The sequence below is a fragment of the Lupinus angustifolius genome, chromosome LG08 (genome assembly GCF_001865875.1).
Source record: "Lupinus angustifolius cultivar Tanjil chromosome LG08, LupAngTanjil_v1.0, whole genome shotgun sequence".
NCBI classification, from domain to species: Eukaryota; Viridiplantae; Streptophyta; class Magnoliopsida; order Fabales; family Fabaceae; genus Lupinus; species Lupinus angustifolius.
In genome coordinates this window covers 4,410,952-4,425,157 of record NC_032016.1, presented here as the reverse complement: position 1 = coordinate 4,425,157, position 14,206 = coordinate 4,410,952, and the positions used below count along the sequence as shown (strand labels likewise).

Genomic DNA, 14,206 nt, shown 5'->3' with positions numbered 1-14,206 from the left:
TCAATGCACTGATTATACTTTCCTAGATCATTTTCCAATTGATACTTATTTCCAATCGTGTCTTTGGCGATCATGAGGGAAGCCTCAGATGGTTGAGGTTTTAGTAGGTGGAACCCCTTCCTTCGCAAAAGTGGTATGTGCAACCTCTAACACTTGGAATGAGATCTCAAGGTATTCTTCGATGGCTTCAATATATGGAGTGTTGGTGGCAGGGAGACTAACATTACTTCTTCTCCTAACATTGTTATGAGCTTGCCACCTACAAGATTGGATACATTATCTTCAAAACATAAGGTAGACAAGCTTATTGTTGCCCGAGAGACATTTAAGAAAAAGAAACACTTATATTTGTAGACCATCTTAAGAGCCAGTGCTTGATATGTGTTCTTAAATGTTTTTTAGGTATGTTTCTATTATCAAGCATGAAGGGCTAGAGATATCACAACCAGCACTGGATCCTAAGAAATCAGAAGTGCATCATCAAATTACTGCACGTGGGAGGAGGTCAACAGTGCACAGGTTACCCTTACTATGTTGTCAATAGTGATATTTTTTAAATACTTTTCTAGTTACAACTTACAAACCCAAAATTTAAGGCATTAGTTCCACGAGTTTTTTTATTTATAATCTCTTTCACTCATCCTCGTATATCCAATGTGAGATTTCACACTTGAATAAACTCAACAATCTCCCGCTCAAGTGTGGGTACCACATACTTACGAGTTCACCCCTCTTAAGTTCACAATGTCTCGGCCGAACCATCGGCTCTGATACCAGTTGTTGGACCAGACTGCACTGGGGAGCCTCCAACCATCGGGAAGTTTCATTGTTATTAGGTATGGGAAGAGTGAAGAGCCATAAGTGAGACATCACGTCTTGAATCAAAACCTTAAGGCATTAGTTCAATGAGTCTTTTCAATTTATAAACTTTTTCACTTCTCTCCTCATATCTAATGTGAGACTTCACACTTAAATAAACCTAACAATTACAAATACCACTTTTATAAAGAAATGGGTTCTCTTACTAAAATCCAATCGTCCGAGGCTTCCTTCAGATCACCAAATACATGATTAGAAAGAAATGTCAACTAGGAAAAGGTCTAGGAAAGTATGATTAGGGTCTCGAGGATATAATAGTGCTCAACGCCAATAAAGACTGATACAATTTAGGATACAAGTCCATTAGAGATGTCAAAATAAGGATTGTAGAAAAGAGAAGAAGAAGAGGGTGGCCCATTAGGATGGCTTGGTTATGAACTTGAGAGCATTCATACCCAAGCCATCCCAAGTGGGCCAATCTTTTCTTCTTCCTCTTTCCACAATCCTTACTTTATCATCTCTAGTAGGTATGTATGGTTTGTATCCTAGACGGCGTTGGTCTTTAATAGTGTTGAGCACTATTATCTCCTCAAGACACCGCTCTTACTTTCCTAGACCATTTTTCAATTAATACTTATTTCCAACCATGTCTTTGGCGATCATGAGGGAAGCCTCAGATGGTTGAGGTTTTAGTAGGTGGAACCCCTTCCTTCGCAAAAGTGGTATGTGCAACCTCTAACACTTGGAATGAGATCTCAAGGTATTCTTCGATGGCTTCAATATATGGAGTGTTGGTGGCAGGGAGACTAACATTACTTCTTCTCCTAACATTGTTATGAGCTTGCCACCTACAAAGAACATGACCTTATTATGGTATTGGGTTGAGAGTATTGTTGTTGAGCAATAGATCCAAGGCCTTCCCAATAAACAACTATATGACACGTTGATATTCATTGTTTAGAATAGGACCTCTAAAGTGAATGACCCTATATTTATTAGTAATTTTATCTCTCTCACTAACTTCTTATTTAATCCATCAAAACATTATGACATTTGATCTCAAATGAGCAGAATCTACTGACTACATGATCATGGTTTCCTAGTCATGACATTTAGCGAAGAACCATTGGCAATAAAAATTTTGTCAAACATGTGATCAAAATGCATTACACACACATGAAGGGGTTGACATATCAACCCCTTCTTGTGTCTGTAATGCATTTTGATTGCATGCTTGGCAAAATGCTTATTGACAATGGTTCTTCGCTAAACGTCGTGCCTAATAGGACCATATTGAAGTTGTAAGTGAATTCCTCTCATACGAGACCAAGTTCCATAATCGCTAAAGCCTTTGATGGATCCAAGAAGGAGACAACGAGAGAGTAGAATTGCCAACAATGATCGGGCCATGCACTTTCCAGATCTTATTCTAAGTGATGGATTGGATCTATTGCTCAAGAGAAATACTCTCAACCCTACACCATAAGGTTATGTTCTTTGAAGTAGGTAAGCTAATAACAATGTTAGGAGAAAAATATATTTTTGTCGCCATGCCATTCCATACCCCATATTTTGAAGATAGTGAAGAAGTCCTTGAGGCGTTTTCCACGTGCTAGAGGTTGCAAATATCACTTTTTTGAAGAAATGGGTTCCCCTACCAAAACCTCAATCGTCTGAAGCTTCACTCATGATCACCAAAGACATGATTAGAAAGAAGTGTCAACTGGGAAAAGGTCTAGGAAAGTATGATCAAGGCCTTGAGGTGATAATAATGCTCAGCGCCAATAACGACTAATACATTCTAGGATACAAATCCACTAGAGATGTCAAAGTAAGGATTGTAGAAAAATAAGAAGAAGAAGGTGTCCCCTTGGGATGACTTGGTTATGAACCTGAGAGTATTCATATCCAAGCCATCCTAGACGGGCCAATCTCTTCCTTTTCCTCTTTCCACAATTCTTACTTTATCATCTCCAGTAGGTATGTAAGATTTGTATCCTAGATCGTGTTGGTCTTTATTGGTGTTGAACACTAATATCTTCTCAATGCACTGATTATACTTTCCTAGATCATTTTCCAATTGATACTTATTTCCAATCGTGTCTTTGGCGATCATGAGGGAAGCCTCAGATGGTTGGGTTTTTTAGTAGGGGAACCCCTTCCTTTACAAAAGTAGTATGTGCAACCTCTAGCACTTGGAATTATGTCTTGAGGTCTTTTTTAATGGCTTCAATATAGGGGTATTGATGGCAGGGAGACCAACATTACTTATTCTCTTAACATTGTTATGAGCTTGCCACCTACAAAGAACATGACCTTATGGTGTTGGGTTGAGGGTATTGCTCTTGAGCAATGGATCCAAAGTCTTCCCAATAAACTATAAGTCAGATTGATATTCATTACTTGGAATAGGACATGTAAAGTGAATGATCATTCTTTATTGGCAATTTTATCTCTCTCAGTACCTCCCTATTTAATCCATCAAAGGTATTATGACACTTAATCTCAGATGAGCAAAATCTATTGCGAAGAACCATTGTCAATGAACACTTTGTCAAACATGTGATCAAAATGCATTACACACACATGAAGTGGGTTGACGTATCAACCCCCTTCTTGTGTTTGTAATGCATTTTGATTGCATGCTTGACAAAGTGTTTATTTGCAATGGTTCTTTGCTAAACGTTGTGCATAATAGGACCATATTCAGGTTGTAAGTGAATTTCTCTCATACGAGACCAAGTTCCATAATCATTAAAGCCTTTGATAGATCCAAGAAGGAGGTAACGAGAGAGTAGAATTTCCAACAAAGATCGGGCCATGCACTTTCCATATTTTATTCCAAGTGATGGATATCAACGAGACATACAATTGTTTATTGAGACAACCTTGGGTCTATTACTCAATAGTAGTACTGTCAACCCTATACCAGAAGGTCCAGTTCGTTGTAGTTTGTAAGCTAATAACAATGTTAGGAGAAAAATATATGTTTGTCTCCATGTCATTCCATACCCCCTATTTTGAAGGCAGTGAAGAAGTCTTCGAGGCATTATTCCAAGTGCTAGAGGTTGCAAATACCATTTTTATGAAGAAATGAGTTCCCCTACTAAAACGCCAGTCGTATGAGGCTTCCCTTGTAATCGTCATAGACATGATTAGAAAGAAGTGTCAACTAGGAAAAGGTGTAGGAAAGTATGATCAAGGCCTTGAGAAGATTATAGTGTTCAATGCTAATAAATACCAATACTGTGTAGGATACAAACCTATTAGAGATGTCAATGTAAGAATTGTAAATAAAGGAAAAATAATAGGGTGGCCCTTTCGGAATGGCTTGTTTATGAACCTGAGAGTATTCAAATCTAAGCCATCCCATGCGGGCCAATCTTTTCTTCTTCCTCTTTCTGCAATCCTTACTTTGTCATCTCTAGTAGGTAGGTAAGGTTTGTATCTTATACCGTGTTGGTCTTTATTGGTGTTGAGCATTATTATTTCCTCAAAGCCTTGTTATACTTTCTTAGACATTTTCCCAGTTGATACTTATTTCCAATCAAGTCTTTGGCAATCATGAGGGAAGCCTAAGACAGTTGGTGTTTTAGTACGGGAACCCCTTCCTCTAAAAAAGTGGTATGGGTAATCTCTAGCACTTGGAAGGATGTCTCGGGGTCTTCTTTGATGGCTTCAATATATGGGGTCTTGAGGGCAGAGAGACCGACATGATTTCTTCTCCTAATACTATTATGAGCTTGCCACCTATAACGAACATGCCCTTATGGTGTTGGGTTGAGGGTATTTCCCTTGAGCAATTGGTCCAGGGCCTTCCCAATAAATAACAAGTCATGTTGATATCCATCACTAGGAATAAGATTTGTAAAGTGTATGACCCAATCTTTATTGAGAATTCTATCTCTCTCGTTGTCTCCATATTTAGTCCATCGAAAGTATTATGGTGCTTGATCTTAGGAATCTACTGACCACCTGGACATATCTCTTAGTCATGACATTTAGCGAAGAACCGTTGTTAATAAGTATTTTTCCTATCATGTAGTCAAAATTTATTACAGTGTTCCCTCAGAAGACATTTCCTAGTTGTTGAAGGAGATATGATTATCACCCACAATATTATTAACAATACCTCCCAATATTAAATATGGCACTTTTCAAGGAGAAGTGCCATATTTCAAGATGATTTGGACATCAAAACATGGGATGCCGAGGTGGATTAATGATGAAGAAAATGGTTCATAGAGACATATGCTTCTTTTGTCTTAAATAAGATACACTTATAAGGTTTTGAAGAATTTTAAAGTAAAGTATTACAATACCTCTATAGTGGACTTTTAGGAGGTTATAGACCTTTACAAGGTTCCTAGGTTGCATCCAATATTAAAGAAAGGAAACTCAAATATCATAGGTTAGAAATGAGACATCCATTTTCTCAAGTGCTAACTCATGATACTAATGATAATCAATATGACCCATCATGTAAATACAAGTGAGAAGTGATGTCCATGTTGACACTCTGGTACCCTATAATAATGTCTAATATCTGAGTATAGGACATATATATGTCAAGATGTGTGTCAAAAGCATACAAATAATAATAAAAAACTCTAAGCTACAAAATAAATTAAAATGTAATATTTTGATATTTGGGAAGATTTCACAACAATAAAAAAACAAGCTTTAAATGTATAAATATATCCATGTAATCAAAGGTTTTGGTCTCGACTCTTTTATGAGTTTTCCTAGTGGAGCCTCAACTATCGCGTTGGGCCCCTCGAGTTGATTGGGAAGATGTGGTGGTCGGGTTAAGATTTCATCCTATACCTAAAAATTGGAGAAGTTGCTAAGCTTTTGAGGATAAAGATAAGAAAACTTCATTATGTCCAATTGGGTAAAAAATATATTTGTGGTTTGGGTGATTTTTAATTATATACGCATTAAGAGAATAGAAACAATATCAACCGTAATTTATCATCCGCACCTTGAGAGAGTAAAGTAGCAACCTGATGTGTGTTACCACGTCTCAAATCAACGAGAGAGAAATTATGATGTTGACTGTCTTCGCTCCTCCAATATTTATAGGATTTTCAATATAAGGTTAAATGCAATGTTATGAAACCCGACTGGGTACTAAAACGAAAATGTCTCGTATAAGGTCTGGCCGGTTCAACCGAGTAAGTCGTTTGTTTGAACCGTACAAGTGTACAACGTCACACAAACACACACATATATATAATAAAAGTATTCAGAAGAAAAAAGGCCCAATAACCTCCTCAACTAAATATCCAGCCCAACATTTGTTAAAAAACCTAAACCTAGTATTATAGTGACCAGCCTAAAAAATGTTTTTATTTTTTCTTCTTTGGTGGCGATTCTACTTCTTCTGCTTATTCTCCTTGTTATTTGTTGTGCTTCTTCTCATTATTACCTATTGTGCTTCTTCTCCTCATTACTTGTGCTTCTTCCATTAATAAATATGCATTCTTCTTCTATATGCACCCCGTCTCACCAACCATAAACTTGTGTTTTTACTTCTTCTACTATTGTTCACGGATCCCTTTTCTTTGTCATGTCATTTCCTTATATTGGATTGAAACCGCCCGATTTACTGATCTGGGTTATTCCAAGTTATCTCGGGTTAACCCAGTTGAGTTGGAACTTGAACGGTCTAAACACCATCTGGTTAACTATTCTAGTCATGGTCGCTTCCGTCATTCAAATGTTCGACTGGTCAACCGATCGGTCTAATCCAAGTTGCATATCATTGGTTAAATGAATGTTCAAAATTTATCATCAATTATTTATCTACTTGAAGTGAGTAAAGTAGCTATTTATGTCTGTTACCACATTTTAATTTGAAGTGGTGGAAAATATGATCTTAGTCACTAGTGCCTTTTTAATTCTTTAAGCATTTTTTATTTGCAATTTTTAATTAATTAAATATAATGAAACAACTGAATTTACATCTGAATTGTTGTATATTTTTTATTATTAAATAACTTATTTTATGAACAAAATATCAATACATTACATTTTAGGAATGTTTCATTAAGTATACTTTTATTACTATTGTTATTATTATAAAATATATCACTTTAATTATTACTTCAAAGAATAAAGTCTGAATTATATGAAAAATAAAGAAGAGAAAGGGAGAGTCCATTGTGTTAAAGTCAAATGACATTTCTAATCATTATCGGTGTGCGCAAATATCAAAATGACGATTACAACATGTTAGATTGTATAAATGCAGTGTCAGCACTTAATACATGACAACCAGCGAGATGGGTCAAGTTGTGTGAGTGATCTGTGGCCGAAGGTAAACACTGCATTATTATCACTAGGGTGGCAATACGGGTCAGCCCGAGAGCCAGCGGATTATAATTCTGTTGTGCCGGTGCGCAAAGCAAGCACGCTTAGATTGTGATGTGCAATCTTTGGTCTGCCTATCATTGTCCATTAAAGGCTGACTCCGCTAGGCAGGAGGACGGACTGGCCCGCCTTTGGCCCGTCAGAATATGGGCTGGCCCGACCCGGCTCTTATTGTTAAAATGGCTCAAAATGCCAGTTTGCCCCATATTTGGCAGGGCTGACCCGTTTTGTTTTTTTTTTTTAAACAGACATTAAAGATTTTAGACAAAAATAAATAATTCAAACAATTCAAAAATGTCTTTTAAAACAAAAAAAATCACAAACAAAAGACACAATCTCATTATAACATATTGCATTAGTACAAAACTTGTAAATTCTAAACAATAAACCATCATAGTCTTAAACTTTTAAACTCCTAGTTCACAATAGAGCTTACAACTCTTAAGTTTTAAAAAGTGTATAAGAATCAAAACTATTATATTATAAATCAATCACAATAAAGTATATATATTACTCAATTTAATTTGAATTTGACTACATTAAAAATATAAATTGAAACCCAGACGAATTCAATTAATTTTCCAAAAGAAATCAAAATCAGTAGTTCTGTTTGAGTTTCCAATTTTCCATTTCAATTAATTAAATTTTTAAATTTGATTCAAACACCCCTAATTGTTAGTGAAACTCCACCTTTATCCGATAACAAGTACAATAATTGGATAAGAGTGAAGATAATATATAACTACATAATGAGATATTAAATGTTCATTTTACAAAAAGAAAGAAGAATTATATGCTTAAGCATCCAAACATAAGTTAAAATTGTAAAAGTTTAATCATAATTGCAATGGGCAACATGATAGACAAATGAACTTTAATCTTAATGTTGGTCCGCTGGGCCAGCTCGGCCCGGCCCGACCCTTCGTGGCCCGTCTAAAAAACGGGCTTCCAAAACGGGTTGAATACGGGCTTTTGGGCTAAAACCCTCAGTCTGACCCGCTAAAAACACCTATCCGAACGGGCTGGCCTGTCGGGCCAAGCCCATTATGCCATCCCTAATTATGACATTGGTGTCTAATGGGTAGCATATAGACAAAGATTTATAGTAAATGATCCTTGTGAACATATAGAAATGAATTAACATTGAAATTGAGGCATGTCAATGTGGTAAATTCGACCTATCAAAATTGATGCACCTTTTTGTGCTTTTTGGTTTTTCTTAGTGTTTCTTTAGTGTCTTTTGAACCACTAGAAATTGAGTAGAGTATTAATAATCGGAAATATATGCTAACCAGTAAATAGGAGTATAAATACTACTTAAGTGTCACAAAAATATAGAAATCAAGTTTTTTTATCGTCTCAAAATACTAGCAAGTGGCAAATAAGTCCATGTCTAGCAAATGCACTATTTGCTGAGTAATGTAAGTTGACGCAAAAAGTAACTTACGCAAATATTCTAAAATCATGCAAAGAGTTGATCAAACTAAATGCAAGTTGTAAGTAAAGACAAAACTCAAATTGAATCGAACTTCATGGATTAATATTGAATAAAAGTGTTTACATTCAACCCCAACTAAAAAGTGTTTAGCTACTCATATCCACACAATGCAAGTATGATAGGGATAACACACTCGTTGAGTAATAAAACCATGCACAATTGAGTAACGATTATCACCTATAATGCTTATACTTAGTTTCAATGAACTAAGCGCTAAACTCACTAAAATTTAGCTAAAATAAAATTACAATTCGAAGAAGAAGTAAGTGTGTTGAATGAAGTGGTTTAGGAGCCTATAAATATGTTTATGATGTTGGCTTCTGTGCTCAACGCACCACTCGTGTTTTGATTGTGGGATTCAGTTGTTTAGGCGCGACTCTTGGACACACCAGGTTGCATTGAGCGTGGGATTCGCGTTGAGTGTACTGTGGACATTGAGTGTGGCTTCTCTTCTTCTAGGGGCGGATTCGGCGTTGAGTGCAACTATTAGTATCTATCATTTTCACTGAGCATGATTTTGGCACTGAGTTTGGCCGATTCTTGCCTAGTAACTTACAATTTTGAGCTCCTTTGTCCGAATTAAGCCTACAACATTATTTAGGGGTAACACCTAGCCAATTAAATGAGTTTTTAGGGAGCACATCTTCTGTTCCATAATGAGTGTGACTCTATGTGTCATAAGCTATAATTTGTCAGAAAAATACTTAAAAAATAAATTTTAACTTAAATATATTTTTTCAACCAATTACAAGGTTATGACGCATGAAGTGACACTTATTATGAGACATGAGATGTGCACCCAAGTTTTTAAGGAAATGTGAGTACATTCCCAATTATTTTAGTTGATTAAATTGTAAAAGTTTCATAGAATAAATGTAAATACAATATGTCATTTTCAAATTAAGGTACTCATAAACTTTTTATCGTACTTTAAATAATACTGATAACAATCAGTAAAATTTATTAGTATTTATTTGAAAATTTGATTATGCACCCTTATTTTTAAAAAATGTTTTCTATCATGTAAATTGAACATTGTAAATTATTCTCTATTATTTTTTATTTAAAAATCACTAAAACATTTTTATTTTCTTAAAAATTTATTTTCTCCGGGAAAGCACCCAAATGTCCTTATTTATCATGTAAATTACCAAAATGTTCCAAATGGATAAAACCCATAATATCCTAAAATTACCATGATATCCCGGTAAATATAATTATTTGACATTATAAAACCAACTCAAACTTGATGTTTTTTATTTGTTCTCAAGTTTCTGAAGAATCTAACTTGCATTCATGATGGTTTTGTTATGTTCTTATTTTCCAAGTTCTAATAATACCCTGTCTTGCGATAATGAATGTAGTCAAAACTCAATGCAAATTATGATATTGTGTTGTTACCGTAACTTGCAATAATTCTAAATAACAAGAAATAATACTTACCGACTGAATCTCCAGATCGTTCTCTTGACGATGTTTTGTGATATTGCCCAAAACGTTTAAGCAGACTATCAACGACGTCATTCCTAGGATAAAACAACACAGTTCTTTGTTATCGAATTCTTACTGTACCATACCTACAATATGACTATTCGTGCCAATTCTTTTTCCACTATCTGATTTTCAATGGCAGTTCTCAAAATTCCTATAATTTGGTTACCTAGGGAGAGAAGTTTGCAAAAATGCATTGACAAAAAGTATAAGAGAGAAAAAAAAAGTTGAGTAAAAACATATTCTAACTTGGGACAAGAAATATAAAGGAATGAAACCTCTATTTATAATATGATTTTTTTTTTCATGTTCCTCCACCATCTAATGTGGGACTTGTGAGTTCTTTTTTCAAAACTTTTCTTATGTGGGACTGAGTTTTTTGATTTCACACCAAAACTCTTCACTAATGACCTTCAACAAAATAAGTTCCAACATGTTGGTACACATATCTAGATAAAGAAGCATTGTCATGTAAGTTATATCCACCTTCATGAAATTAGCGTTCAATTTTTATTTGTTACATCAAGAAATCATTCAAACTTCAGTTTGATTGTTATCTAGTAAGCAACAATTAAAAAAGAGTAATATTGAACACCTATTTTTTCCAGCATAAAGTAAAAAAGAGAATAGAATAAAGGACAAGAGGGTAAAATTTGTGGCTTTATGAAAACAAATTATTACTTTTACTGGTAGGGTTGCTACTTTACTCTCTTGAAGTCTACATTTGACTGATAGTAAATGTTGGATGTGATCAATTTCATATTTTCTCTCTCCATAAGTTGACAGTAATAGAGATTGAACTGCTATTTCACTCTTTTGAGCTAAGAGATCATAGATTACCTAAGGTCGTGACTCGATTTTTCGTTGGAAGAACAGCTCTGCGACTCCTAAGTATTGATTTCATTCAAACTCACAACATTTTTTTACTCAAGAACTACCAAAGTATTGATTTCTTGATTATAATGATAGAGATATTTTTGAGTAAGATAAACTAAAAGAACAAAAATCCTATGAAATCTTAACATGTCCATCACTACTCAACTCTAATGTTGTGCATTGCTTTGGTCATTGTGGTTGCAGAAGGACATACAAACCTGCAAATGGTGGTAAAGGCTGTGATAAAAGCAGCACTGCTCCTCCTTGCACTGGGTAAGAGTTTCTTGTAGTAACCAGCAACTAATTTAATGTGGATTTCCCTTATTCTACTGCAATTGAAGGAAGTTTAACCATTTTTTCAGGTGGATAGAAATGATGGCTCCTGTTTTCTCAAGACCTGCATGGCATTGCGTTTGGTATATGATCCAGGTGCACAATTCTTTTCTATTAATGTTGCTCCTAAGCACTACCATAAAGCATTGTTATATAAGGGTTGCACATATATTCACCATATGTGGTTTATTTTACAGAGTGATTTGATCCATGCCTGGGGTCTAGATATGCAGCTTGGCTATTGTGCTCAGGCAAGTTAAGCTCATTATTTTTTGGTTCAATTTCATGATTTCCTATTTTGAATATTTCTCTGATGTAACTTTGTTATATATTTTTTCCCACTACAGTGGATCTATGCAATAAAATCTTTTATTTAGAATGGTATTAGAAGTCAATAAATCTCAATGTATAAAAACAATAGGATCATGACTATATAAACCATTGAGGGTAATTCTATATATGATCCAAGATGAAGTGAATGCATTGAAACCTGAAAATAGTAAAGTAGTTGTAGGGTGGAAAACCACTCTCTTGATTGGTGTTGCAATAACTCTATTTGGGATATTTCTAGTATTTTGGAGATTTATAATTAGTTAAATAGATACTCTCAGTCCCTCGTACTTTTTTGACTTACCAATTTGATCCCTCCAAAATTGAAAATCTCAAAATGGTCCCACAATTTTTAAATATGGGTTAAATTAGTTAGGTTTAGCATATATTACAACATTTGATAGATTTGACCATAAGACTAATTTGATTTTTTGGGTTTTTCATTTTTTTTGAAGAACCAAACTAGTAATGTGAGAAAATATGAGGGACTAAAATGTGTATTTGATCTAATTAGTTGGATATGAATTTCTATCTGACCTTATTTGTGGTGGACAGGGTGATCGAACAAAGAAAGTTGGTGTTGTGGATGCTGAATACGTAATCCACTACAATCGTCCTACTCTTGGAGGCATAGATAAGACTACGGTCAGAAATGTGGCATATGGAATGTGTCTCTTATTTTTCTTAAGATTATAATTTCATAACATGCTTCATTGCTTCTTATGTGGAATGTGTCTCTTAGTTTACCACCCTTGAAATTGAGACTTATCTGTGACTTGCAGGTTACATCTAATAAGGAAACAGATCATAGAGTTGATGTAAGTCCACAATCCAGTCATGATTTGTCAATTGATTCTATTGTCTTAAGTTTGCTTATTTATGTTAAAAGTATGTTTCACTTTGCTCTTTGAATGATTTGTTCTTCTTTGCTCAATTGGAAAAACAAAATAACTCTTGTTTTAGCATTAGAAAATTGTCCACGAAACAATTACTGTCTCACAACAGTAGTAAGGTTGTACCAACAAGATCTAGTAGTATAAGGTCCCGCTAGATACCATGATGATCAAAAGGTCAAGGGTTCGATTCCTGGGAGCGACACTTGTTGGGAGGGCAGTCACACATTTCGAAATGTATTAGTTTCTCACCCAAAAGGTGAAGAGATATTATTGGTAGTACCAAAAAACAACATGGAGGTTGTTGCTTAGTGACAATGAGGTCATAGGTTCAAATCGTGAAAACAGTCTTTTCACTTGCAGGGCAAGGTTGTGTACATCTACGCTCCTGCATTGTGCCGCCCTTTTTCTCATTATCTTTTTTTGTTTCTGAGATATCACTTTGGTGGTGTTGTAGGTAAGGAGACTTTCCTACAGGGAATTAGATGTCTTTAGAAAACGTTGGGAAAAGGCAGCTGATGAGGATAAATGTTGGGTGGATCCATATCAATAGCCAATGCAGGAAACTTATCATCAAAGTTTTGTGTATATTTGTGAAGACACTTCATTTGTGCACAGGGAAAAAATGCATGTGGCAGCTACAGCAAGTGTTATTGATCATGTATGTGATGAGATTTAGAATGAGAAAGCTCATAGGATTTCAAGGCCAAAGGCAACATGACTCCATGGATAAGATTTTATCTGAAATAAGTTGGAGCATCTTGTGGATTTTTTTCCTAATTCAATCAGTTTTGAAGCTGAATAAAATAAAAATGTGGTTTGAGACTTGAAGATGATAAATTTGGTTAACACAATTTGAAAAAGTGAGAAATAATATAAATCATATATATACGGAAGTTATATGATTATCTACCACAAAGATAATAATTTATATGATTATCTACCAACAAAGACAGTAATTAAAAATATGGAATAACCTTAATATTTGAAGACATTGAAATGTATATTGTGAATTTTGAATAAGAACGAACAAAATAAATAGTCAAGTACATTTTGAATTTTTTTAATTGATTGATTTTTGTTGTTGAACGTGTAGATTTGATTCCCTTAAATCATGATGTCATTAATGTCATGCTCTTGATTCCCATAAGAATTAATAGTAAAATTATTACGAGAATTACAATTATGGTTATTAATGCTAATAACAACCTCCTTATTAATTTCAAAAAATTAAATAGACTTAATGAACCTTCAATTTTTGCTATTATAAGAATTATGTTTATTGTTATTAATGTTAATAACACTTTCGTTGTTATTAATACTAATAACATCTTAAAATTAGGAATTAAAGTTGAAACTGATTTATTCTCTTTGGCGTTGGCGAATGAGGAAAATGGATTAACATCTACCACTTTAATGTCATTAATATTGACATATTATTTCTTGACAATTTTCTTCTTCTTTCTAGTAACAGTAACTAATTTCTTAGGAATATTAACAACATTTATTTTATTATATGTATTTAATATTTTTAATATATGAAAATTATTAATAGTTTAATTCGTTTTGAAATACTTTTTTCATAATGAAC

The 14,206-nt window shown here is 34.3% G+C and overlaps 1 protein-coding gene across 1 annotated transcript; it reads left to right on the top strand.

Moving 5' to 3' along the window:
* Positions 406–13,428, top strand: LOC109353765. The gene is made up of 7 exons (XM_019596132.1): positions 406–519; positions 11,264–11,332; positions 11,422–11,488; positions 11,590–11,643; positions 12,278–12,367; positions 12,505–12,540; positions 13,073–13,428. Exons 3-7 carry the CDS (start codon positions 11,432–11,434, stop codon positions 13,166–13,168), a joined length of 333 nt encoding a protein of 110 aa, XP_019451677.1. The 5' UTR covers positions 406–519; positions 11,264–11,332; positions 11,422–11,431; the 3' UTR covers positions 13,169–13,428.